Source organism: Thamnophis elegans, chromosome 4 (genome assembly GCF_009769535.1).
Source record: "Thamnophis elegans isolate rThaEle1 chromosome 4, rThaEle1.pri, whole genome shotgun sequence".
NCBI classification, from domain to species: domain Eukaryota; kingdom Metazoa; phylum Chordata; class Lepidosauria; order Squamata; family Colubridae; genus Thamnophis; species Thamnophis elegans.
In genome coordinates, this window is record NC_045544.1 from 20793914 (window position 1) to 20820620 (window position 26707).

A 26707-nucleotide genomic window follows, 5' to 3' on the forward strand; every position below is an offset into this window, starting at 1 on the left:
AGCTCGTTCCAGAGGGCCGGAGCTGCAACAGAGAAGGACCTCCCCAGGGGAGTCGCCAGCCGACATTGGCTGGCAGATGGAATCCGGAGGAGACCTAACCTGTGCGATCTAATTGGTGTGAGAGAGGTAATCGGCAGGAGGTGGTCTCTCAGATACCCAGGTCCGATGCCATATAGGGCTTTATAGGTAGCGACCAGCACCTTGAAGCAGATTCGGAGACTAATAGGTAGCCAGTGCAGCTCGCGGAGGAGCTGCACTGGCACTAGTACTTATGATTATAAGCTTGAGTGCTGCTTTTCATTGCTGGCCCTCTGCTTGGAATTTGTGCAATACCAGTATCAGGCCATAAAACTTGAAAGGAAAAATGGAAATCCATTTTTTTCATGCCCAAATGTGCTTGTATTTGGAACAGGATAGTGCTTCTGCTGCTGAAGACACCCACAGCAGTGATCCTGCTCAAGGAAGAGGTGACTTGAAAAATGAAAGCCAATTGCCTTTGTCAGATCAAAGAGAGAAGAAGAGTAAAAAGAAGAAACCAGGAGAAAAGGTATTGGGGAATGGACTGCAACAGAGAGACAGTGGTTCTTTGATGTAGGCACAGTGGTGGGTTACAACCGGTACGCCCCGGTACGGGCATACCGGTGCCTGCCGGGAGCACCGGGGACCGTTCCGGTATGGTGTTCTGGAGGGCCTGCCCGCGCTCCTTACCGGTATTTGAGCTCTTCGGGCTTCCGCGCATGCGCAAGGAGCATATGGCGCCTGCGTGATGCTCCACCAAGCAGCTGGAGCATCACAGAGCATCGCAGGCGATAAGTACACATGCATGCACTGCGCGCGTTCATGTGGTGGACTCCAGGCCCCGTTGCACCATACCGTTTGCACCAGGATCCAGAACCCACCTCTGTGTAGGCAGTGTGTTTTTCGCCTTCTATCAACAGTATGCGTCTTTCCTATGCTTTGGTAGTCTTTGCCAAAAGCATCCAATCCTACTATATTCAGCCATAGTTTTATATTCCTAAAAAAAGATACATAATAGTCCAAATCAATGTAAAAAGGTTTATAAGATGTGAAGAGTATTTAGTAGGCTGCATAGGCACACGTTTGTCAGCTAACAATTATTTCAAGCCAATTTTTCCAATCAATGAAAATATATTGCAAATAGAAATAAAGCTTTTGTTTTTAGTTCAAATTTAATACATTAATTTAATTAAAATAGCTCAATGTAATGGAGACCTTTTCAGCAGCTGAGGGAGGGAAGGAAGGAAGGAAGGAAGGAAGGAAGGAAGGAAGGAAGGAAGGAAGGAAGGAAGGAAGGAAGGAAGGAGGGAGAACTTGATACACGTCAGCCTTGCCTCTTCATTATGATAAATCAATATCATGGAAATATTGCATCTATTATGGACAATATAAGGAAGAATAATAAATAATATTCTATGTGTTGCTTTTAGCTTCATTGGAAACACAGGATACATAAATTTGGATGCAGGCTGTTAATTAGGGTTGTGCAAATATAGTTGGTATTTGAGGTGATCCAGCTCCAAATTAAGTCACATATAATTTGGAAATTTTGTTCCATTCAAAGAACAAAGCAGAGCTGTTTTGTTTCATGCTGAAAATGAAATATGGTTGTTCTAGGCAGAAATAGTTTGGCAGGTGTGTTTGTGACAGCAGGAATGGGAAAAAGCCAAGAACATTAGTGGTAGTGACAGAGAAGCTGGAGAGGAAGAAGGAAGGGAAGATTCTGGTGAAGATGAAGGGATCAGGTGGGTTGATGGGAGATTTCACGCTGAAACATTGGTGATGGAAATTGAAGGAAAGGAGCCATAAGAAACTCAGGAATCAGATGGTGGTAGGATATATTGTCTTAAAAATAACTTCATCTGGAATCCAGGATCACCAAAACATTTTGGGTTTAGTTTCTGCTGAATTCCAGATTCAGACCAAATATATATTTTCTGTTTTGTTAGACTCCTTCTGGAAGTCTAGCTGAGATCATGATGAGCAAGGAATGTCTCAAAATTTAGCTAACAAAGTAAAAAGTTTTTTTTAAAGAGACCAATTCTTTGTTTTCTGATAAAAATGCTGTTTCTTCCTTTCCTTAAAAATTAGGTATTGGCACTTTCTGATCCTTTGCCCCCAGTGGATCAGCAGATACCTCCTGGTCCACAGCAAAACCCGACAAAACGCAGAAGCAAGCATCGCTGTTCGTCTCCACCACCACCCCATGAATTCAGGGCCTATCAATTATATACTCTGTACCGTGGAAAGAATGGAAAAATCATGCAGGTATAAATCTAGAAGCAGAGTATTGCTTTGGGATAGTGAAGGAGTACAAGATTTTCAAGGAAGTTCTGTAACTCATAGGAGTCATTAAATTTGTGCTTTAAGAAGATGGCTTGATCAGGGGAATATGAATGTGCCTTCATGATTGAATTATTTAGCTTTCTGAATTATTTCAGAATTATTGTGCAAGCACAATAGCAATAGCACTTAGACTTATATACTGTTTCACAGGGCTTTACAGCTCTCTCTAAGCGGTTAACAGAGTCAGCATATTGCCTCCAACAATCTGGGTCCTCATTTTATGACATCAGAAGGATGGAAGGCTGAGTCAACCTTGAAGCCCCACAATGCTTCCGTAAGAATTAAAAACTGAGGATACTTATTTTGGAATCTACTTTTTAATTTTGATTGGAGGCAGAACTTTTGAATGATTAAGTAAGTAAGCAACATACATAGGTCTGTGTAATCCCAGTAAGAATTCCTTTAATACTTTTTGGTTCTAGGTCTTTTTTTTTAAGATTCTTGTTTTTTGAAGGTAAAAGAACAGTTTTGTTGGTCCCCTATAAATAAGGCATAGGCCAGTACTTACAAATGCATGGATTTCACCTTCTAGGTCTAGAAGCAACATCAGGGCTAGATCACAATGAAGTACATAGATATTGTGTCATATATATCATGTATTTCTAAAACAAATTCATTTTTACACTTTTATATCAAAGGAATTATTTAAATGGTTGGCTGTACTTTTGCATCTTCAAAACAATACCAGAGGTGAGAGAAAGATGTGAACTCTGTAGAACTATTCATAATCTTGCAGAACTGTGGCCTACGATGTCATCTGATGTTCATCTGAGTCCTTTTAATAAATAAAGATTCATAAAGATGATGCCATAAAAGTATTTCAGTGTCATGTTTCAGTAGCTTTGCTATAAATAGTTATATGAACCCCCCCAAATAACACATATACTTAAGGGAATAATTCAGTCAGGTGTTCCAATCAATGAGCTGACCATCAAATATGAGTCTGAGGGTTCTTCCCCTACAAAAACTAATGCATGTTGACTACAGAATAACAGAGTTGGAAGGGATCTTGGAGGTCTTCTAGTCCAACCTCATGCTCAGGCATGAAACCCTACACCATTTCAGACAAATGGTTTTCCAATCTTCTCCTAAAAATTTCCAGTGTTGGAGCATTTACAACTTCTGGAGGAAAGTTGTTTCCACTGATTACAGTATTTTTCGAAGTATAAGATGCACCCTTCCCCCCCCCTAAAAAAGGGTGTAAATTTGGGTGCATCTTATACACTGAATGTGTATAAGCCCCGCCCATCCACCGGCCCCCACCTTTGGTCTCTGCCTCTGAGCAATTTACCTCCTTGAACCGGAGAAAATGCGGAGGCGGCAATAGGCTATATGGCAATCCCTGCAGCCTGAAACAGCTGATCATTGGGAGGCCGGTGTTGAAACTGAAATTGAAAGTGAAAGTTTCTATTTGCTGCAAGCAGAAAAATTGCTGGGAGGCAGAGGCAGATTTTTTCTTCTTCTAATCAGGCTAAATTGAAACAGGCTCTTTGCTGTTTGGTGCAAGGAAGTAAGTCAATAACTATAAATGCCTATAGAACGTTCAAATTATTAGACTTAGTTTTTAAAGACTGCTTTATTATTGTTTTAGACAACTTAACAAAATGAAGAAGCTTTTTAAAATAAATGCTTGATCTGAAGAGGCCCAGTGCTATTGTCTCTTATTTTAAATAGCAGGGAATGATGTATACTTTCAGAAAGCTATATCAATTTTAACAGCATCTGTACAAATATACTCTGAGATGTAATACCACAAACAGTGTATATCTTCTTTGCTGTTTGCTGCAAGGAGGAAAATTGCTGGGAGGCAGAGGCAGATTTTCCCCCCTTCGTTTTCCTCCCCAAAAGCTAGGTATGTTTTATACTTTGGAGCGTTTTATACTAAAATAAAATAAAATACAGTAATTGATTCTGCATCTCATGTCACGGACCTTACAAAAAGGGCTGTCAATATTCACAAAGACACAAAACCATTGCAGACAACGTACAAATGAGGAACATGCAAAACAAATGTAATTTCTTCTAGGAGTGGTTATTCAACAAAAAATTATCCTAAGAATAATGCATCCAAAACAGAAGAAACATGAAGAAATGGCTCAGTTCCAACCGGTTCACAAACTTAATCGTACCACTGTTCCGTGTTGTTTTTTATTTCTTGTGTTATTAATGCCATAAGTGTAAAATATAAATTTGGAAATCATGTTGGCTGGGAATTATAGGCCAAATTTATTTTTAAACCTATTAGGTATGTTTCCTTTTTCCCATTACTTGGCTTCCAGGAGGCTCTAATCCAGTGCTATCCGGACAATCCTATGGTTGTTTTTGCTATATTAGCAGAGTATGTTTGTTCAGAGAAAGATGCTTATATACATGTGTATGTGGTCATTTCCGGTAGGCACCTATAAATGGATGTCGTTGTGAGCCACTAATACATAAAGTAGAGAACCAGCTGGTAGCTGCTATGGAAGAAATAAAAGCTGAGTTAGTAGCAGTGCAAGATAAGATGAACAGCAAATTAGGACAGATGGAAAATAAAACACAACATCAGGTAAGGAAGAATTAAGGGATGCAATCAGTGGTGGGATTCAATACCGGTTCTGTGGGCATGGCTTGGTGGGTGGGGCATAGCTTGGTGGGTGTGGCAGGGGAAGGATAATGTAAAATCTCCATTCCCACCTACTCGAGGAGAAGGATACAGCAAAATCCCCATTTTTTCCCGATCAGCTGAGACTCGGGAGGCAGAGAATAGATAGGGATGGGGCCAGTCAGAGGTGGTATTTACTGGTTCTCCGAACTAATTTCCGCTACCGGTTCTCCAGAACTGTCAGAACCTGCTGATTATCACCTTTGGATGCAATGTGTCTCAAAAAGTGGGGTTTATGAGGAAAATAGATGCAGCAGAATTCACTGGTTGACTGCCTATTATCACCGTGTGAAACACATTATATGATATGATAGCAAAGCTGTTTTAGGTACAATGTGGACATTATTTTCTGCTGTCTTCGCTTAGGAAGCGCGAGCTGTAGACCAGCCAATGTTTTATCTTCCTATCTTACATCTTAAAGCACAGGTGTCAAATGTGCTGCGTCATGTTGCCGTCACGTGCTATTTCACAATGTTTTTCCCCTTTGCAAACTTGGGGTGGGTGTGGCCTGCGCATGACGCATCCGGCCGCTGGGCCACCAGTTTGACATCCCTGTCTTAAAGCTGTCATTATTACACAGCACGGGCTTCAGAGGTTGCTGATCCTAGTCTAGGCAACCGATTTCCTGATGTTAAGCCATAGCCACCAAACCCTGAAGCCCAATACTACCCAACTGATATTGGACATGAAAGCCAAACCAATACAGGTAGCCATTGCTTACCAAGTGCATTATATAACAACCATTGGAAGTTACAACAGTACAGAGCTTCACAACCAATACCCACCCTTGTATCCTTTGCAGTATCCCTTGATCACATAATCGGTGTTATGCTGATCTGTTGGGGGTTTCCCCCCTTTCCCTTTTAGAGTGGAGAGATTGTAGAGGAGGAGATTGCAAGAGATTAAGCCAGAGGTCCCCAAACCTGGAACTTTAAGACTTGTGGACTTCAATTCCCAGAATTCTCCAGCCAGCCATGCTGGCTGGAGAATTCTGGGAATTGAAGTCCACAGGTCTTAAAGTTGCCAAGTTTAAAGACCTCTGGAATAAGCAGGCACTCAATGAGGAATGCATCAGGCTCTTTGTAAAGTGCACTCGCAGCTGCCACCCCAGTGCATCACTTTCAATATATATTCTCCATTGTGTGTTTGCTCGCTCTCTGGAAATCCCTTCCTTTATAATGAATGTAAGTACACAAGTACACATACATTATGCTCCCAAAGTCCTTCTGAAGAAACCAAATTTTGCTAGTTCTGGAAGGCCACTGCAATCCAAAGGGCCAGGCAAAAGCGAAGGTGTGAAATTGGTCAGATTGTCTTATCAGTTTTGAGCTGGTTTCCTAGGGTGCCCGGGTGACCATTCCAAAGACTGGATAATGGAGGGACGAAGAAAGGAAAACATAGTTATGATCACATTTTTTTCCCTTAGTGAGTGCTTCACTTAGCGAGAAATCTTAGTGGCCGAGTTGTCAATCCCAATTGTGGTTGTTAAATGAAGACTACCAGTATAAGACTTGTAAAGCGGTCCAGTTCATACCTATGATAAGCTACGTTTTAAACAAAGTTTATTGAATAAACCAAGCTAGCTGGATTCACACATATGGGCTAAAAAAGAAATTATATTCTGGCTTAGCATGATGTGTAAACCTATATATATATATAAGAATGCATGTCCCTATGTAAGGCATACTATCTGTAGTAGACAGATAATAGATATCCTCAATTATTGAATTGAAATTATTGAAAGAAAACAAATGCATTCTTCTTTTTATTAACATTGTGGGCACATCGGTAGCTAAAATAAATTGGAAATATTTTCTTACTGAAATAACTCCTTTTACTCACATCACTTTATTGAAAGTGCCCTTTTCAGATTTATTGATTTAATTGCTTGACGTATAAGCGGTAGTACATGATTGCAGTGATACCATTTCTGAATGAACCTTTTGGTCCCATCCCAGCTCCGTGTTTTAGACAAATTAATGGCAGAGAGACTGTCAGCAGAAAGGGTGGAGTGTCTTCAGCGTCTTCAGCACACAGAGTTGGAAAGAAATGAAGGGGAGAAACGCCAGGTAGGTTACTTGCATTTGTTGAAATGAACACGCAATAAGGTTGTGCAGCTTTAGGGATAAGGAACTTCAAAAATAATAATAGAAGCTGCCTTTTGTGATAGGAAGCACACTTAGGTACAGCCACTGAGAGGCTTGGTATGGCTGCTTAGAAGTCTTCTAGGTATCAACATACCATATTTTTCAGAGTATGATGCACCTTCCCCCCCCCCAAAGAGCATGGAAATGTTGGTGTGTCTTATACACTGAATACAGCCATTTTTGGCCTCCCGAAGCCCCGCCCCGCATCCCATTTTTGTGAAAAACAGGCCATTTTTCGCAAAAATTGAGGTGTTTTTGCCTTCCCCCAGAAGCACTCTGCAGGCTTCAGCAGGGTAGGGGAAGGCAAAAATGCCTGCGTTTCTGCAAAAAAACGGACAAAAAATGGGTGATTTTTCACAAAAAAGAGGCATTTTTGCAAAGGCAGCCCCCAGCAGCACTTTGCAGGCTTCAGCAGGGCTGGGGGAAGCCAAAAACGCTTCCCCCAGTCCCCAAAAACGTTTTTGCAAAAACAGGCATTTTTTGCCTTCCTCCAGCCCAGCCTGCAGAGTGCTCCTGGGGGCCGGGGAGGACAAAAACTTTCTTTTCTTACTTACCTCTTCAAAATCATGGTGCATCTTATACACCGAAAAATATGGTATGTAATACACGGAAGATTATTTCCTGGGAAAACATTCAAGGGTTTTGAAACAATTTTGTGAGCCTCCAAGTAGCAGCAATAGATTTGTGCTCCAGAAGCAGGGTCCATTTTGCAAATTATTTGTGACATCAATTACGTGAAATGATGAGCGATTTATTAATAGTGCCTATGTGAAATAATGAAAGGAATTCCAAATTTTTAAAAGGAAAAGTTTTTATTCCAAGTATTCAGAGTTAAATTAGATTGCTGATATCAAGGTATTTCAACATAATTTTTGATAATTTTTGTCAGTATGTCTTGTCTCTTTGCTGTTGAAAATTTATAGTTATCATCAGGCATTTTATTAAAATGCATTATCTTCTTGATTCTTAGGGATGGAGTACGCTTGTCTTCTAAAGGTAGTCCTTGACTTAAAAACAGTAATGAAACCTGCCTATTATGATCACAAGTCATCATAGTCATTAAGCGAGTTTCCCACAAGATCACCTTGCTTAATGACCCTAGCCCTGCTCTTCCCAATGCAGTTGTAAGCAGAGCATGGAATGCTTTGGGGTGGGAGAAGTCCTAGGAGGCTTAGTGGAGGATCTCAGGCCTCTCAAAAGTCCCCCATCCCAAGCCATCCTATGCTCTGCTTCTTGCCTCTTAGGATCCCTGCAAGTCTTTGGCCTGCTTTTCCACCACAAGGTCCCCCATCTTCCTCCCTATGACAATTTACCATGACCAACTCAACATGGCCAGCTTGCCATGGCCAACTCGCTGCAGGACAAGAGTTACACTAATATCAAAGAAATGATGGAATAGAATTATTAAAGAAAGGATGCAAAAGGAGGGACAGAATGAAATGTGAATGGCAAAAATTAAAATAAGTTTTATTTTAAATAATTAAATAGAATTGTTATGAGTTGTCTCACAGTGAGTTGGCCATGGCAAGTTGTCCTGTGCCAAGTTGCCCATGGTGAGTTGAATGTGTTGTGAGTTGGCTGTGGCAACTTGTCCCATTCCCTCATCTTCTGAAACTCTCCTGAAAGCTCTGGAGAGCCCCTGGGAAAGGACAGCAAACCTATATGCCCCTTTACCTCCCTAAAGGCTACATGGCTCCATCCTGGGAGCAGATACCATTTTGGCAGCAGGTTGAGGAGTCTGCTCTCCTTCCCCAACACAGAATTTTGAGGACTTCTCCTTACCACATAATTAATTGCAGAATTCTGTGGACTCTTTTGTAGTCGATGTAACTAAATTGTTATAGGTTGAAATGGTTGATTTTGTTGAATATTTCAGCAAATATTTTTGATTCAAAATTGTGTACATCAGTACACAAACATAAGGGTGCCTGAGAATTGAGAGGTATCATTTGATGCACTCTGATAAGATGTGTGGATTCTTTATACAGCTTTCTCTGGTGGGTGAATTGAAAGCTTGGTGCCTGCTAAAAATTCAGAATCTAGAAATGAAGCTCTCTGGAGATTCTAGATCTTCGAGGCCAAAATCCACTCTGTCTACATCTGTGTCTCTCTCTGAGACTTTGGATACAGAAAACCTTCACACTACAAATGAGTGTAAAACCAGCCAATCGCCACCACAATCAAATGGGTCCCATCATCATTCTGGCATTGTGAGCATCTCAGAAGGAACAGAACGGAGTAGAATGCCAGTCACAGAGCAGAGCTTTGGAAAACAGTATTTTGTGATTCAGCAAGACAGCACATCAGGTATTTTTGTTTTCCTATTTCAGCAATTTTCAGTTGGATATCTATGCTAAGCTGCTGCACTGAAATCTGTGGTGTCAATCTAAATTTCAGTCTCTATTTATTTTTATTTTTTTGATACTAGGCAGCTTGCTTCTTTTCACCCTGTATGATTAAAGCCTTCTTCACCACCATAAAAGACAAACTGTGCTACTGTTAAGAGCAGGAGTTCACAATAATTTCATGCCTTGGCCATTATTCTGCAATTCTAATGTTGCAGGTGTTAATTTCTTAAAAAAATTATAAGCTGCTCAATGTCATTGGGTGTCAAGCAGGCTATAAATTGCATGCATAAATATTCAAGCAAGCAAGCAATTAAACATGTCACCAGTCTCCTAAGATCTCATTTGTCATGTTGGAAGAAATAACCATTTGGTTCAGTTCCAAGCTGGGAGGCAGACATTGGAAACATGGAGGCTGATTAGAAAGAAAGGTTTAATGATGAAGCAGAACCACCAAGCACATGGTTCTCTGGTGCAGCTGAACACATGGAGTTTAGGGTTTTTTTTTTGGGGGGGGGAGTTATACCTTTTCTTGGGCTTTGAACTCGAACTTCCTGTTCCTGTGTATTCTATTAGCTGTTGTCAGATTCCTATGGGGTCATGTTTGTTTGAATTCCCAGGTTTGGTTGAAGTTTTGCTGAGTGATGCAATGTCCCTTAGGAGATTGTGCAATGCAGTGAGATCTGTGTCTTCTGCTAAATGGTCCTATTATATCCTGAAGGGCCATATCTTAATCCCATCACCCTGGAACTGAAGTTATTTTGTCTTGTAGATAGGCTGGTCCAGTCCTTCTGGGGCTATTAAGAAAGGTGGGAGCTGCTTTCCGAGAGCATGTTTCTCCTTTAGGGAAATATAATTTTCTGCCTTTTTAATATTTCTCAAAATACTTCATTCTTCTAGGAAGAGATTTCAAACATTATTCCAATTATCTTTAATAAGACATAGGGACTTAGAATAACCTTGGGCCAAAACTGTGTTAAGGAAGTTCCATCTTATCCATTGCCATCCTACATTGGGGCTATGATTCCCATTCTCCTGCTTGGCCTGGACTTTTCTGAAGCTTCCTCAACGCCAAGCCCTTGTAATTATTTGTTATCTTTCCGTTTACAGGAACAGAGCAACAGTTAGTGGGTGGCGCTGTCCTTCCTCCTCCTGCCGCATCTCCCCAAGTGGTTAGGCCAAAGGATAAAGCAAGTTTCAACAGATTGCAGCAAGAACTGCCAGCTGTGGAACACTCAGTTTCCAGACTGAGGCATGCGAAAGTACAAACTGTTTTGCAGGCCTCCCCTGAATGTACCAAGGCAGAATCACAGAGCGGCTGCTTGATCGACAAAGGGACTCAAACCAAGAAACCAAGTAAAAGCGGTCAGCCGAAGCACAGGACCCACCAACCCGGGGAAGCTCCATCTGGGCAGCCCCCACCTTCTGCCTCTGAAGGAAAAGAGGGCAGTCCTCCGCTGGCAGGCACATCTCAAGCTTTGGAAATTACCCAGTACTTCTTTGAGGCTGTGTCAAGTCAGATGGAGAAGTGGTACGAGAGAAAGATAGAAGAAGCTCGATGCCAAGCTGACCAGAAAGCTCAGGAAGATAAAACGGCCCTTAAAGAACACATTAAAAGTTTAGAAGAGGAACTGCAGAAGCTAAGGACTAAAGCGCAGAAGGAAAACTAGCCCTTGCATAGCTCAAAAAAAGGACGCAAACTCAACTGAAAAAAAAAATTAGGGCAGGGGACACTTAAGAACTATTTCACTCATATTGAACTTATGCCTTTAAAGATGAGGAAGCATCCATGAAATTATTCGAGGAAACCAGTTTTCCTAAGCCAACACTTTGTTGAGGGACAAAATGTTGTTTTAGCTCTAAATAGTGCTAGTTGTGATACTAATTCTGGGTAGAATGTGTTTGTTACCTACCAGTCAGGGGTGGGTTTCAACCGGTTCGCGGCGGTCCCTGCAAACCGGTTGGTCGGCGAACCCGGAAGGAGCAGCTGGAGCATCGCACAGACGCTAGTATGCATGCGTGCGCTGCGCGCGTGCACGAGGACGCCGCCGGCCCCATTTCAACCAAACCGGTTGGAACGGGGCGAGAAACCCATCCCTGCTACCAGTGCCCCTCAGATGCACTGCTGGGAAGGAGTGATTGAATGTCTATTCTTGTTTTTCAGTCCCTTTGCCATTTGTGAATTCTTTAAAGTTTTATTATTTTATAATAAACTGTTTTATTACATATTAAACATTTTTTTTAAGTTCGAGCATTTTATAGTATTGTTATTACTAATATCTAAACCAAGGGTAGTCAACCTTTTTATATCTACCGCCCACTTTTGTATCTGTTAGTAGTAAAATTTTCTAACCGCCCATCGGTTCCACAGTAATGGTGATTTATAAAGTAGGGAAGTAATTTTACTTTATAAAATTTATAAAGCAGAGTTACAGCAAACCCCTACTGCCCACCATGAAAGCTAGAATGCCCACTAGTGGGCGGTAGGGACCAGGTTGACCACCACTGATCTAAACACTGGGGGGCACTGCTTATCTGAACACTGGGCATGTGTTCAATGGAAACAGTACAAGAGTAGTACAAGTCATAACCCTGTAAAGAAGATTGGATTGAGAGCAATTGGTTTAAAACCATTCACTGAGCTTCCATGGCTGACGGTGGACTAGAACCTAGGTCTCCTAATTTCTTACCCAATATCTTAACCATAATAATTTCAGTTGAATTTTTGAAAACTGCAAACAGTGGCCAACATCAGAAAGAGTACTATTTTCTTCTATATTGTATAGGACCTTGTGAATAGCAAGTACTCTCAGCCCTAACAACTTTATGTGTGGGAATTTGCTAGTTTCTGGAGGGGATCATGATGACCAGACTGTTCAGTTGCAGCGTTGACTAGGGAGACTTACTGAAACCACCTGGAAGGTGGAGCAAGGGAATGAAAATAGGCTTTGCACTCTTCTCATGCTATGAGGGACATGGTGGCTTAGTGGCTAAGATGCTGAGATTGTCGATCAGGTTGGCGGTTCGAATCTCTAGCACCGCATAACGGAGTGAGCTCCCATTACTTGTCCCAGCTTCTGCCAACCTAGCAGTTCGAAAGCATGTAAAAATGCAAGTAGAAAAATAGGAACCACCTTTGGTGGGAAGATAAAAGTGTTCCGTGTGCCTTTGGCGTTTAGTCATGCCAGCCACATGACCATGGAGATGTCTTCGGATAGCGCTGGCTCTTCGGCTTTAAAACGGAGATGAGCACCTTCCCCTAGAATTAGGAATGAGTAGCACATATGTGTGAGGGGAAGCTTTACGTTTTTACCATGCTAAAAAAATGTGCAGCCAATAATGGCAATATAGTTGAATACAGGTAATCCTCGACTTATAATCACAACTGGGACCACAATTTATGTTGCTAAACAAGTGCCCATTTCTTTTTGCCATGGTTGTTAAGTGAATTGTGCAATTGTTAAGCGAATCCAGCTTCCCCCGTTGATTTAGTAAGTGGTAATCTGGAACAAAAAGTTGTAAATGATAATCACCTGACCCCTGGATGCTGCAGCTGTCCTACATATATCCCAGTTGATTGTAGAGATGCAACCCTCATACTCTGCCATCTCTTGCTCCTACATTTCTTGTGTTGCTTACATCTCTCTACAATTCTTTGTTAATATGTATTAGCTCTTAAGTTGTATTATGAATATATACATTACATTGATCAGCATGGGTAACAGACAGAGTGTTATGGGCTAGATTCTTTCCATAGAAGTTCAAGATTGTGGTAGATCCATGTGTTCTACTCACCCACTACCAGCCACCTTTTCTTTATTTGATTTTTATCCCACCTTCATTATTTTATAAGGTGGTGAACATGTATACTACTACTTCCTTCTGCTATTTTCCCTACAATAATCCTGTATGGTGGGTTAGGCTGACACAGGCTGATTGGCCTAAAGACACCCAGTTAATTTTCCTGCCGAAAATGGGATGGTTCTAGGCCAGCACCTTCCCCACTGCACCGAACTGGCTCTTCTATGACCTTTTATGCATCCTGAAACAAATAATTGCTAAATTGAAAAATGTACCTCAGTATTTTATGCCAGTAGAACTGTTTATAATAATCCTGGAACAAAAAGGCTGTTTCCAAAGAGTATTTTCATTCTTTTTTCTTATAGACTATTCCGGTAAGATTAGGAAGAACGTTGCTAATATTAAATTGTGACACAAAATAATTTCATTCCTTTAAGTTATTTCAATACATTTTGATTCAGGAATTAGAAGGCATGTGATCATAGTAAACCAGTCCTAATTTTAATGCCAATACTTGAATCTGGAAGTAAAAGCAAAGTCTCCCAACCCTCAAGAATGCAGAGAGCTATGTCTAATCTATCAAAATTGTACTGTAGTCACCTCTCAGGGAAGAGTAGTGAATGGAGATAATGCTTTGTGGCATTGAAATCTAATAAAGGCTGCACCAGAATAAAGTATATTCACAAGTGATATATTTAAGGCAACTCAAAAGTCTTAGCCTTGCTGCAATAATTTTGCTAATATCACTGCCAATACCCTCCTGTCTTTTTATGAACGTTTTACAGCTCAGTTAATCAGTAATTCCCTGACAGAATCTTGCCATACTGTAAAAAAAAAATCATATATACTGCTCAATAGCAAGCATACTGGTTCAGACTAAACATCTGCAGCTAGACAGTACACTATAGGTATTATTAAGGATTTGGAGAATAGAGTAAGATTTAAAAAAAGAATAACAAAACTGAATCTCTTTATTTTTCTCTTTACAAATAAACTTGCCTAAACAAATTCTAACAGAAGAGCCAGAGATATATAACAACAACATTGGATCCACTCCGTACTTGTTCACCCAAATACATGAACTATAGGCATAGTTCTAAAGAAATAAAATTGACTGGCTAACTATTTTGCTAAAATCTATGGTTGCAAATAAACACTGGTCAACTCTCATGTCACTATAAGAAAACAGTCCATTCTTCTTCAACTTAGTTGTTTTAGAAGAAGAAAAATACAAAACTGAAGCCAGAAAATATCAGAAGTCCATAGAACACCCTTCAAATCTGAACTGAAGCCACTCTGAGTAGCTTTATTACCTTGGAGATTAAATTCAATGATTCAGTTCAAAGGCATATTTCTATTTCATTAAATCATCCCTTCAAAGCTTTGTGCAGCACTGCTAAACATTCAGTTCTTTACTTTGTGGAACTCTCTAGGTAAATATAATACATGTAAAGATAAATAGTTCCAATGAGTGATGGTATTCTTGTATTTACAAGTGTAATTCATAAATCTAAGATATCAAATTCCTTTTCTCTACTTCTGCACTTTTCACATGAATTGTCCAGATGTTGCTGTTATTGCTTGTCTTTTTATTCATTGCACCTTCAGGCATGGCATTTATACCATGACAAAGAGTATTCAACAGGTCTTCCATTAAACTTTTGAGAAGTGTACACAGGGCATCTTCGGATTATCAGCAGGGCTCCTCCCACTTAATGTCTTTGCAGTTAGTTGCAAGAAAAAATTTCTTTGACTTGTAAGCAGAATTAAGTCTAGGATTTTGCCAATTTTAATGTTCTCTCAAGCTCCTGAAGCTGTAGGTTGCCGTGAGTGATCATCATCTTAATTGTCTCCTATAAAACAAAAGTGTTATATTTGGTAGGCAAAGTAATTTAAAAAAGTATATTTGTCAAATTTATATGAGCAGCCATCTCACAAGAAGTGACAGCATAAAAAAGTATAAAAACTATCATGAAAATATGGTTTTTCTTCTTCATCTGCACAACTACTCAAATTAGGAAGCAGTATTCGGCAAGGCAATTGGTTTTAAATTATTCTCCTTTCTGTATCCATAGACAGAATCCTAAACAGAATTTACTTTGTTCACTTCTCTAACTTGAAATTAATTCCCGGACTCAGAATTCTTAAATTCAAAATATATGCCATTTCATCAGGCTCCAGTTACTGGCTCTTGGAAACCCAGAAAAAGAATGTAAATATGAAATCACTTTTTCTTTACCATAGCTACTTTGGAAGTTATTTTTTAAAGGGGAATTAATATTCCAATACACGTTTGACTGACAGGCAAGCAATTGCATAGCACCCATAATGAATTTTCCAATCCCCGTCTAATGCTCTAAGCAAAGCTGTATGGGAGCCTCTCAGAAGGCAGCAGGCAGAGGTTCAGGCCCAGCTGTAATCTTCAAGTCCATCAGATTTTGAGAATTCTCTTGCCTCATCTGTAGCCTCTTTATTCCTTTTGAAATCTTCCCTCGCCCAGTCTCTCATGTAGCAACGATCTGCTTCATTGGGGATCTGACGAATGGTCTTGAGGATTTTTCTGTATAACTGAAGAACTTGCTGTCTCCTCAGGAACTGCAGAACATCAAAGGAAACAAAGAATGGACCTCTCACGTTTTGTCACAAGTCAAAGGTTTTGCCATTTGCTTTCGGCAAAAAAACCTGGAACCCAACAATTCACTTACAATAAGCTGTACAAATTCAAATGCAGCATAAAAGTGGCCTTGAGGATCATGGATTTGAAAGGTATTATTATCATGAACCTGCCTGTTTCTCTCAACTATCGAATTTACATACAACTACCTTCCCTCTTTAAATTTAAATTTATTAAGTTAAACTTGAATACTCCACATATTTTACTTCTATCGCCTATCTTAATGTTACCTCAATTTATTTGTAAATTCTGTGCATCTGACTGACCTATCCATCTGAATGAATGGGTCAAGGTTGTCTGGAGATCCACAGGAGAGGCACTTCATGGAATATTTATTTAACTCAGAGCTGTCAATCTTCACAAGTTTAATTAGAGGGAGCTTTGAGCATACAAATTACTACCATTTTTTACTTTTTTGACTGTATTCTGTGGGTCCAGTGTTCAGGCTCAATTCGGTCCAGGCCAATATAGCCACAGAGAGTAATGCCCAGTGGTCACAAAGGAAGGTGCATGCTTGTATCAGCCTAAAGTGCCCAATAAGAGCTGAGAAGACCCCACAGTGACACATCATTATGTCAATGTGATCTGTCTCCACCATGTAGTCATGAAAATAAAGCCCTTTGTCCCCCACCCTCTCAAAAACTTCACAACCTCTCAAAATGAAAGAACATGATCTTCATCAACTTCTGTATGGTTCTCCCCTAAATCATAGAGAAAATTTTTGAGATATCCATTAATTGCCAATTGTTGCATCCAAAACTGCAACAATTGCAAAACTGCAAAACTCCTAACAGACCATAGAAGTCCCAAATTTGGGTTCATATAAATCCTACAGAAATATGAAACACTGACAATATACATAATATATATTATTATATTGCTAGAACTTAGTCCTAGGGCAGGGTGCGCTTGTGTGTTCGTGTACATACTCTTGACGTATGTAAGTTATCCTCATGTGGCTAACCATACCCGACCAGATTTTGTCTTCCAAAAATATGTTTTAATCTTGGCTTTTGCAGAATTCTTTCAAAAATTCTCCTTGGAAGCTTTCTCTACATGCAGTATGCAGATGCGCCCCAGGAATTCAGTTACTGAAGCAGCAATAGGCTCTTTGGTTAGGAAAAAAGCAAACCCTAGGTTACAACATACACATAATCCTCAACTTACAACAGCTCAGTTAGTGACCGTTCGAAGTTACAACAGTGCTAAAAAAAGAACCGACGACCACTTTTCACATTTACAACCGTTGCATCATCCTCATTGTCATGTGATTTATATTTGGATGCTTGACAACTGGTTCCTATTTATGACGGTTGCAAATGTCCCGGGGTCACGCAATCTCCCTTCTGACAAGCAAAGTCAATGGGGAAGCCGGATTTGCTTAACAACCCCGTTACTAACTTCACAACTGCAGTGATCCACTTAACAAATGTGGCAAGAAAAGGTTGTAAAATGGGACAAAACCCATGTAACAAATTTCTTCCTTCGCATCATAAATTCTGGGCTCCGTGGGGGTCGTAAGCAGAGGACTGCCTGTAGGTACATTCCAACTGAAGCAGCCCCCCCCCCCCTTTCTGTAAAGAGAAGAAAGACTTTTCGAAAAGGAAGACGCTGAACCGGGACTAAACATGATTGGGGGAGTCAGCAGACGACTTGCCTGCAATTTCAGGGGTGCCTAATAATTCCTATCACCCATCTTCTCCCCCTTATGACTGCAGGACTGTAACTTTGCTGCTTGTATCCTTACAATTGATATTGAATTGTCTCCTAGGATGGTTTGATTGCTAGTTGTACCCTATGACTATCATTAAGTGTTGTACCTTATGATTCTTGAGGAATGTATCTTGTCTTTCTATGTACCCTGAAAGCATCTGCACCAAAGACAAATTCTTTGTGCGTCCAATCACACTTGGCCAATAAATTATTCCAATTCCAATAATTCCATTTCTATTTCTATTGGCCCGAATGAAGCCTCCGGGCAGAACTAGGGCTCTTGCCAGGAGGCTTCCGCAGCGCTGCCAGACTTCCAGGCCCGGAGTCTCTTTCTCAAAGACTCTCCCATTGCAGCGGAGCTCTTTGTACGGACAGGCTCGCCCGGCCTCCTGCCGGCGCCGTCTACGAGGCGCCCAAACACAGCTGCCGCTTCGGGAGCGAGGCGGCCGCAAACACCGAGAGGAGGCCGAGCTGCTTCCTTCCCTGGCTGCGGCCTCTTCCCTACCTGCTTTAGGCTTAAGGCCGTCGGGGGTAGCCGGGTGGCCGCCATGGCTCACGCTCGCTCGCTCCCTTCGGCCCCTTTTATGGTCTGGGGCGGGGACTCTTTAGCGCCAGAGGCGAAGGACGAATCGTTCCCGCTCGGCCCCGGCAGCCGCTCTACGGGCGGGAAGAAAGAGGGAGGCCGCAGACGGGGAAACTTCGGAGTAACTCCCCCTTTAAGCAAGCGTGAGTAGCGGCTTCCCAGGTGGAAGGCGAAAAGAAAAACACGTGTTTAAGGAAACGTGTCATCCGAGCACGTCGGGAGCTGCGTGCCGCGCTTTCTTCCTCAAGTAGGTTGAGCGCTTCAATTAGGAACCAAAGGGAAGCGTAAAGACCCCCACTCAATATTTATAGAAGAGCAATTGACAAACAGAACTAAAAAAAAAAGAATATAAATAAGAATATAACCAGAAGTGCAGTTTGGTGATATTACTCAAGTCTTTATCAATATTCCAATTAGATTTTGTGGTTACAATCAGCCGATTGGGAATCGAGAGCTGCAGAGCCGATTCTTCTTTCAGAGCGGTGTGGTCGTTCTTTTATATAATCTCCTACACGAAAAATGTTCAACAAAGCTAAGCCGCAAAGGTGTTTTGTTTTTTTTCAAACCAAGAATCCTTTTATGAAAAGTTGTTGAAAATGTCACATAGTTATTCTTTTCCTTTGCCATTCTTATACTTTTGTTATTCCATTTAAAAGGTTATAATATAGTTTGAGTTGTTTTGTTTACCATCCCTAGCGCTTGTTGTAGCACCACCTTATTTTCTTTCTTTTCTCCCTCCCTTCCTTTTCTACTTCCTTCCTTCCTCCTCTCCTTCCCCTTCTTTCTTCCTTTACCTCCCCTACTCCTACCCTCTCTCTTCCTCTTCCTGCCCTCTCTCCTTCTTTCTCTCCCTTCCACCCTCTTCTCCTTACCTCTTTCTTCTTCCCTTACCTCTCCTGTACTCTTCCTCTTCTTTTCCTACTATCTCTCCTTCTCTTTCTCTCCCTTCCACCCTCTTCTCCTTTTCCTTCCTTCTTCCCTCCCTTTCTTTTTCTATTGTTATAGGTGTCTCTTTCAAATCTCAGTTTATCTTTTCTTGGGGATGGTATTTCCACAAACCTATGTTTCTATGTTTGCGTACACAGACAGAAACAAACACACATGTATGTAAAATATATATAAAATGCCTAAGGTTGTCCGTTGCTTCCCAAACCTGCTCCCACAATGTAGGTTTTGTATCATTTCCTTTTTTCTCTTTCATTCTACACTCTATATACCAGTAAGAATATAAAACACAATGTAGGTAAAACAATATTTTGTTATAAATAGCTAGGTATAAATAAATATAGAATTGTTCATAAAAATGGATAACGAATAAGGGGACCATGGATGCAAGATAGAAATGTATAGAAGGGAAAACACTAACTGTAAAGAAACCGATATGGAACTGCTGTATGATATACGATGGAACTTCTTGTTCCTATGTTGTTTTGAGTCGTGTTTGTTTTTGTTGATGTGTTTAAAATAAAAATTTGATGTGTTAAAAAACATTGTTGAAAATGATAGTATTTGCTATGTAATCTTTTGAATAATTAACCTGAATGTCCTCTTAATCCAGGAAAAGTTGCTTTTAATAGCAGGAGGAATTTTGGAGGTCTTAAGAGTCCAAGCCTCTGCTCAAGCAGGAAATCTAATACCATTTCAGACAAATGTTTTTATTTATTTATTTATTTCATCAAGCATGAATTAGATAACAGATATAAGTATGAACATGATTATGAATACAAGAAATGAACATAAATAGAAGGGAATATTAGGATAGAGATGTTAGGCACGCTGGTGCGCTTATGTATGTCCCTTAAAGACCTCTTAGGAATGGGGTGGGCTCGACAGTAGACCGTCTAAGGTTAAAGTTTTGGGGGTTTGGGGAAGAAACCAGTGTCAGGTAATGCATTCCAGGCATTGACAAACTATTATTATTGACTTGAGAGACCGCCTGCTGCCAATTACCTCCCACAGACCCATTAGATCTCACAGGGTTGGCCTCCTCCGGGTGCCATCTACCAGCCAATGCCACCTGGCTATTACCCGGGGGAGGGCCTTCTCTGTGACAGCTCCGGCCCTCTGGAATGAACTCCCCGCAGGGATTCGGACCATCACCTCTCTCCAGGCCTTCCGAAAAGCCGTCAAAACCTGGCTTTGCCGGCAGGCCTGGGGGTGATGAGTTCCCTCCCCTCTTGACATGTATGGTTGTGCGACTGTTGTCGACTTTTATTATTTGTATTTTGTCTTTTATGTTCCCCCTTTTTTTCCCCCTTGAATTGTTCGCTGCCCTGAGTCCTCCCGGAGAAGGACAGCATACAAATAATAAAATACAAATACAAGAGTTTGGTTGTCCAATCTCTTCTTAAAAACCTCCAGTGTTGGACCATGTAAACTTCTATAGGCAACTGATTGTTCTGTCAGGAAATTTCTTAGTTCTAGGTTGCTTCTCTCCTTGATTAGTTTCCATCCATTGTTTTTTGTCCTGCCTTCAGGTGCTTTGGATAATAGGCTCAACCCCCCCCCCCACCCTCGTTTGTGGCAGCCCCTTAGATATTGCTATCACGTCACCCCATGAGCCTTCTTTTCATTAAACTAGACATACCCAATTCCTGCAACTGTTCTGCCTTCGGTCCTCTAATCAAGTTTGTATGCTTTAATTAGTTTAACTTTAAGGTAATCTATTATAATAAATAGGGATGCGGTGGCTCAGTGGCTAAGACACTAAGGTGGTCCATCAGAAAGATCGGCAGTTTGGCGGTTCAAATCCCTAGCGCTGCGTAACAGAGTGAGCTCCCATTACTTGTCCCAGCTTCTGCCAACCTAGCAGTTTGAAAGCATTTAAAAATGCAAGTAGAAAAATAGGGACCACCTTTGGTGGGGAGGTAACAGTGTTCTGTGCGCCTTCAGCATTTAGTCCTGCTGGCCACATAGCCACAAAGATGTCTTTGGACAGCGCTGGCTCTTCGGCTTTGAAACGGAGATGAGCATCGCCCCCTAGAGTCAGGAACGACTAGCACATATGTGCGAGGGAAACCTTTACCTTTTATTATAATAAATAAAATGTGTTGTGTATATATTAGACAACAGAGAATGTTTGTGGAGGGTTGGCTGCAATTGCCTTGCGGCTGAGATCCAAGAGTTGGCACAAGTTTATTGATTTGATTTTGTATAAGGAAATGGATTCCATGGGCTTTTCGTATTGCTAAGTCTAGGGGCTTCAATGCTGAAGAGATAAACTGAAGACCTGATATTACTTGACATTTATGAGTTATATATAGATTATACCTGACTGATTTCATTAAAATATAATTTTATATTTAATTAAAAAATATTTATTACAACCATATATGGTTCTGCTCAAAAGTTTACATATTCCTTGCAGAATTTGTAAGAAGTGGAGCATTTTGTAAGTAAAGTACACAAGTGATCATACAAAACACTTTAAATTTATGTGATTCAAATTAAACTTCTAGGTATTGCAGAATAAGACAATCATTCAGTAAACCCAATAAAATAAATAAAATGATTTGGTTCAAAAGTTTCAATACCCCATATTTGGGCTTATAATATAGTCGAAATTTATCATATACTTGTTGAGACGGCAATGAAGCTAAAAACACCTGTGTCTTCTTCGGTTGTATTTATGCCTGTGTATAAATAGTGAGTTTATTAGCTTTTGAGAAATGATACATTGGTTTTGCTGGTTACTGAAGCAGGGGGAAAGCAAAAGAATTTACAAAGGATCGGCAAGCAAAAAATACTGTAGTTCAGTTTTATAAAACCAGTAAAGGATATAAAAAGATGCTCAAAGATTTGAAAATGCTTATGAATACTGTTCAAACTCTGATCAAAAAGTGGAAAATTTGGGGTTCTATTAATACCAAGTCATGGTCAAGAAGAATGGCATATACAACTGCTGGGGAAATTTGTAGGGACAAAAAAACCCCAAACAATTTACATGGAAACACACACTTTTCTAAAATCAAGTGGAGTGGCTGTTTCAGTATATACAACAAGATATAGTACTTGCTAACAAAACTGCATAGTAGATTTGCTCCCCCCCCCCCAAACGCTACAAAATGTTGGGAAAAAAATTGCATTCATAGTCTGGAATGGCAATAGCACCAAGACTTATATTTCGCTCCAGTGCTTTACAGCACTCTGTGGGCAGTTTACGAATATCAACACATTGCTGCCAACAATCTGGGTCCTCATTTTACCAACCTCCGAAGGATGGAAGGCTGAGTCAATCTTGAGCCGGTCAGGATCAAACTCCAGACTGTAGGCAGAGTTAGCCTGCATTACTGCATTCTAATCACACCAGGGCTCCTTTCTGAACTTTGTGTAGCTTTTGATTTTTTAAAAATTATGTACAGCTCTAGAAGCTGCACAAAGGGCTTACTTTGGACTTACCTGTCAGTCTCTGCTTCGCTGCTGCTTTTTGGCTGCCATTGAAACGGGGAGGGGGGGCATGGTATTTGGGAGGGGAATCATTATGTACTGGAGGATTGTTATTAGGAGCTGTCCTGACAATCTATCTGCGCATGTGGAAGAAGGGAGTTTCCCGCCAAGGCCAACTGTCCAGCATTCCACCCTGATGATGCTTTTTGAAGTCATCTCTCACCTGACGGTTGGGTGAATGATTATTGGACTATGAAATGGGGTGCCAAGGGGAGGGGATTGAATTATACATGATATCTTTCGCGCCAATTTACTCAGATTCAGCTTTGCTTTGCTACTCATCGTTTGTAATTAGTAAAAGTACACTTAATTCTGAAACATGGAGTTGAGTGGTTTCTTTCTTAATTATTAAACGAAGATGCACCTGACATTACCAACATGGCAATCATCTGAAAATAAGACCAAGTTGCTCCTTCAGTGCCCACAGCAGAACAAAATGATTCTAGAGGGGTCATCAGTCTTCTGACCTCAACATTACTAAGGTGCTTCAGAAAGATGTAAATCATGCAGTTCATGCTGGACAATGAAAGAATATACCCGATCTGGAGGCTTTTTGCTAAGAATGCGCAGCTTTACCACAGGAGAAAATAAAGGCTTCCCTCATTCACCACTATCACAAAAGCCTACAAATCATCAGTATTACTTTCCTTTGTTCTATTTGAATACTTGAGAGACCAGGAAATAAACAGTACAAGAAACTATCTTGAGCTGTCAGGTTTTATTTTATCAAATTACAGCAAACTACAGTATTCTTCCTTTATGCCTGAAGCTTTTGAGGTAGTTCTGCTTTATTTTGGACAGCCATTTTACGCTGTTGGTAAAGATCACAATACCCTGACATAAATCACATCCTGTATATTCTCCAAATTTGGATCCAAAATAGAGTCATCCATAGCAAGAAATTTCCAAGGTTTACAGAATATAATTTTTAAGCAGAAAAATATGAAGAGGAATTTAACCAGTGGAACAATGCAGTTCTTTTACCCAACAGAACATCTTTGTGAGTTTTGAAAATGGAGAAGAATTACGATGGTAAACATCAACTCCAATCTTCATGATTTGATTAATTATATATCCCAATTATCAACATGTCTAACCTTACATAAGGCTATTTATAGCCAAGTTGTTTTAAGTAACTTCATATTAAGTAATTGTAAGAAAGGGTTGATTTAGGAATTTTAAAAACCTGCAGTTTCACGATATTATAAAGGATTTCTCTTCCTTCTGTTCAACTGGGTCTGATTTCTAGAGACTACCTTGACAAATCCCGGCAGTTTTCTTGGCAAAGTTTTTCCGAAGTGGTTAGCCATTGCCTCCTTTCTAGGGCTGAGAGAAACTGACTAGCCCAAAGTTATCCAGTTGGCTTTGTGTCCAAGGCAGGACTATTACTCATGATTTCCCAATTTCTAACCTGATGTCTTAACCACTATACCAAACGGACTCTCACAAAATACTTTAAATTCTGCACTGTAAATACTTTGCAATGTTAAGTTCTAATGCATGCAGTGTCACATGGCTTTCAGTTCAATATTGGCCTGGGGAGATATATGTTCATAGATCCCAGACAGATGTTGCTTTCCAAGTACTGATATATATATATAAAGTATATATCCCCTTTGTAATTTATGATTATTGTATCTGTACAAGATATATTTCCTCCAACTTCCATTTACAATTGCTTCCTGTTTAATTGCTAACTTTCCCTTACCAGTCACATCTGGACCCCATGAAATAGTGCAGTATAATCATTACATTGATGTTTGGTTTACATACAAGAATGGACAAGTTCAAGAAAGTGTCAGAATTTACTTTAGTTCTCAAGTTTGAATAATCCTTATTTAGATTATTTCAGGCTTGATTAACTCTTTCAAACAATGGACACCATAATTACAAACAAAAGGATGGCTTTATTAATAATCACAAAAAATGCATAGTTTTTGCAATGAAAAAGGGTTGGGGAGAAAAAGTCCCTTGCAAGTGTGTCCTAGTAATTGCCTTGGACAGAAGGCAAAAGTCACAGTGTAAAATGATAATCCAGTCTTTAGTGTAACAAAAATATCCTTGCAGCAAAATATTTGCAGCAACCGTTCAGCAATATTGAATAATTTCAAGTATTCAAGGAGATTATTATTATTTTTGGCTGTGTAAAATTTAATCTCCCCCAACTCCTCAACACAGGGTCCACTCATGCAGGTGACTTAAAAGCAAACTATTTTTTATTATAGTTCAACAGTTCGAGTTCAACTTCCTCTTTTGGAGGCAAAGCTTGCTTCTTACTACTCAACAAGTCTGCCTAATTCCTAATGATGAGAATATCAAATAAAATCTAGAATAAGTTACCGATACTCAAAGTAAAACAACAATAAAAGGAAAAAAAATGTTTTTTTCACTGTTTCCCAATACTGGCAAGGAAACTAGGGACGATGTCTAAGTTCATCATGGATTGCAGTTTCCTGCACTGAGAAGGGAAAATGCAAGTTTGAGGTCTTAAGATTTCTGGCTCCCTTGAACATCAGCTTATATGCTTCGATGAAGGCTTGACGCACTCTACAAACTGTCTGAAGCAGTCACCAGTTCAAACCACTGCCTAAGGGCATCACTGAGAGTCTCTGGCAGGGCATTCACATCTCTGAGAATTATGTAGAAAGGAAAGGGGAATTCTTCCATGTATGACCTTATTTCTGGCAATTCTCCAGGCCGTGTGAATACAGGTACTTTAATATCCAAGACTGAATCCTGTGAATGAAAACAGCAGCAAATTAACAGAATACTGAATTACAGATTTAGACTTTTCTCATAATCAAGTAATACTCATTTCCGTATACACATGCTTGTGTTAAATCAATTGAAAATGGTAAGGAGGACAGCAGAAAAAAACGAGATTTTTCTCTTCCTGATAAGTATGTCCGCCCCCCCTTTTAACTTACAGCCACTCCTTGATCATCAACAACCTCAGTTAGCAATCATTTGCAAGTACAGTAATTTTTTATTTTCCCACTAATGCATACATTTAACAACCAGATTTCATGTACCTGACAACAAAAGCCTTCAGTGTGAAACTAAATAAGGTCTAATCAGTTTTAGGCAACAGGGTAACTGGTAGTAGGGCTCTAATCAATTAATTAAGGACACAGAGGTTAACTTGTATTTAGCATTTTTAGGAAAGCGCTACACTGTAGGAAAAAGTAGCTCAGGAAGATAGTTTGTGTAAGCAATCTCTCTGCACTACAAGGGGTCAAAAAGGGGGAAAAAACAATAGAAATTTGTCTGAATGAGGCAACAGCAAACAATGATCTTTGCAGTATCTCCCTCTCTCTCAGACTCATGTACCCTTAGTGACCATTTTGCTTAATGATCAAGTAGTTGGAACAAACATGGTTACTAAATGAATTAGTAAACATTTAGTTTACTAACACCCAAAGCCAAATGTTTTGGTTTATAAATGAGAAGATTCTAAATAAAGAATTATATGACAATATAACAAATAGTAGATATTCGTAACAAGTTAAATAAATGAATAAATGATTTGTCTGGTTCCTTTTGGTTACATTTAAAAAAAAAATCTTTCCTAAAGGTTCTCGTGTATCTTTATAAGACACTGCATTAAATTTGTCTTTTAAGTTTTTGTATTAGATAGGAATAAGCAGGACCAAGATACAAATTGGTCATGGACCTTTGCAGATTCCAGAACTCAATTAATCAATCAATCAATCAGAACTATCAATTAATTCATATATTAATTTATCAATTCAGATGTATGAATAATTCATATATCTGCAGCAAATGAGAAATTAGGCATGGTTATAAACAACTGTTTTGTAGGAAAGGCAATCTATGTTTATGTGATTGAGAAAATTTAAACATTTGAAAAAGTCAAATAGACTTATTGTTACTTTTAATAATATAAAATAATAGTAATAATAAAAGCAGAAAAAATACTTTTTACTACCATTTGAAGGGGAACTAAGGGAATAGCCAATATTATAAATT

At 39.9% G+C, this 26707-nt stretch overlaps 3 protein-coding genes across 6 annotated transcripts in view; 1 reads left to right on the forward strand and 2 right to left on the reverse strand.

Moving 5' to 3' along the window:
* The window catches only part of ANKRD6 (ankyrin repeat domain 6), a 94814-nt gene extending 83327 nt beyond the window's left edge, over positions 1–11487 (forward strand). For all 4 annotated transcript variants that reach the window (XM_032216741.1, XM_032216743.1, XM_032216740.1 and 1 more), the window contains 6 exons: positions 413–547; positions 2110–2286; positions 4760–4912; positions 6967–7077; positions 9144–9462; positions 10611–11487. In XM_032216741.1, the coding sequence (XP_032072632.1) occupies positions 413–547; positions 2110–2286; positions 4760–4912; positions 6967–7077; positions 9144–9462; positions 10611–11170 (1455 nt within the window). In that variant the 3' untranslated portion in view covers positions 11171–11487. The remainder of the gene's footprint in view (positions 1–412; positions 548–2109; positions 2287–4759; positions 4913–6966; positions 7078–9143; positions 9463–10610) is intronic.
* Positions 11488–14236: 2749 nt separating this feature from the next.
* Positions 14237–18376, reverse strand: LYRM2 (LYR motif containing 2). The gene is made up of 3 exons (XM_032214917.1): positions 18194–18376; positions 15756–15896; positions 14237–15154 (listed from the first exon to the last, which is right to left on the reverse strand). Exons 1-3 carry the CDS (start codon positions 18236–18238, stop codon positions 15074–15076), a joined length of 267 nt encoding a protein of 88 aa, XP_032070808.1. The 5' UTR covers positions 18239–18376; the 3' UTR covers positions 14237–15073.
* A 5040-nt stretch (positions 18377–23416) lies between these two features.
* Positions 23417–26707, reverse strand: part of MDN1 (midasin AAA ATPase 1) — a 121958-nt gene continuing 118667 nt past the window's right edge. The window contains exon 102 of the mRNA XM_032214966.1: positions 23417–25453. Coding sequence (XP_032070857.1) covers positions 25265–25453 — 189 coding nt within the window. The 3' untranslated portion in view covers positions 23417–25264. The remainder of the gene's footprint in view (positions 25454–26707) is intronic.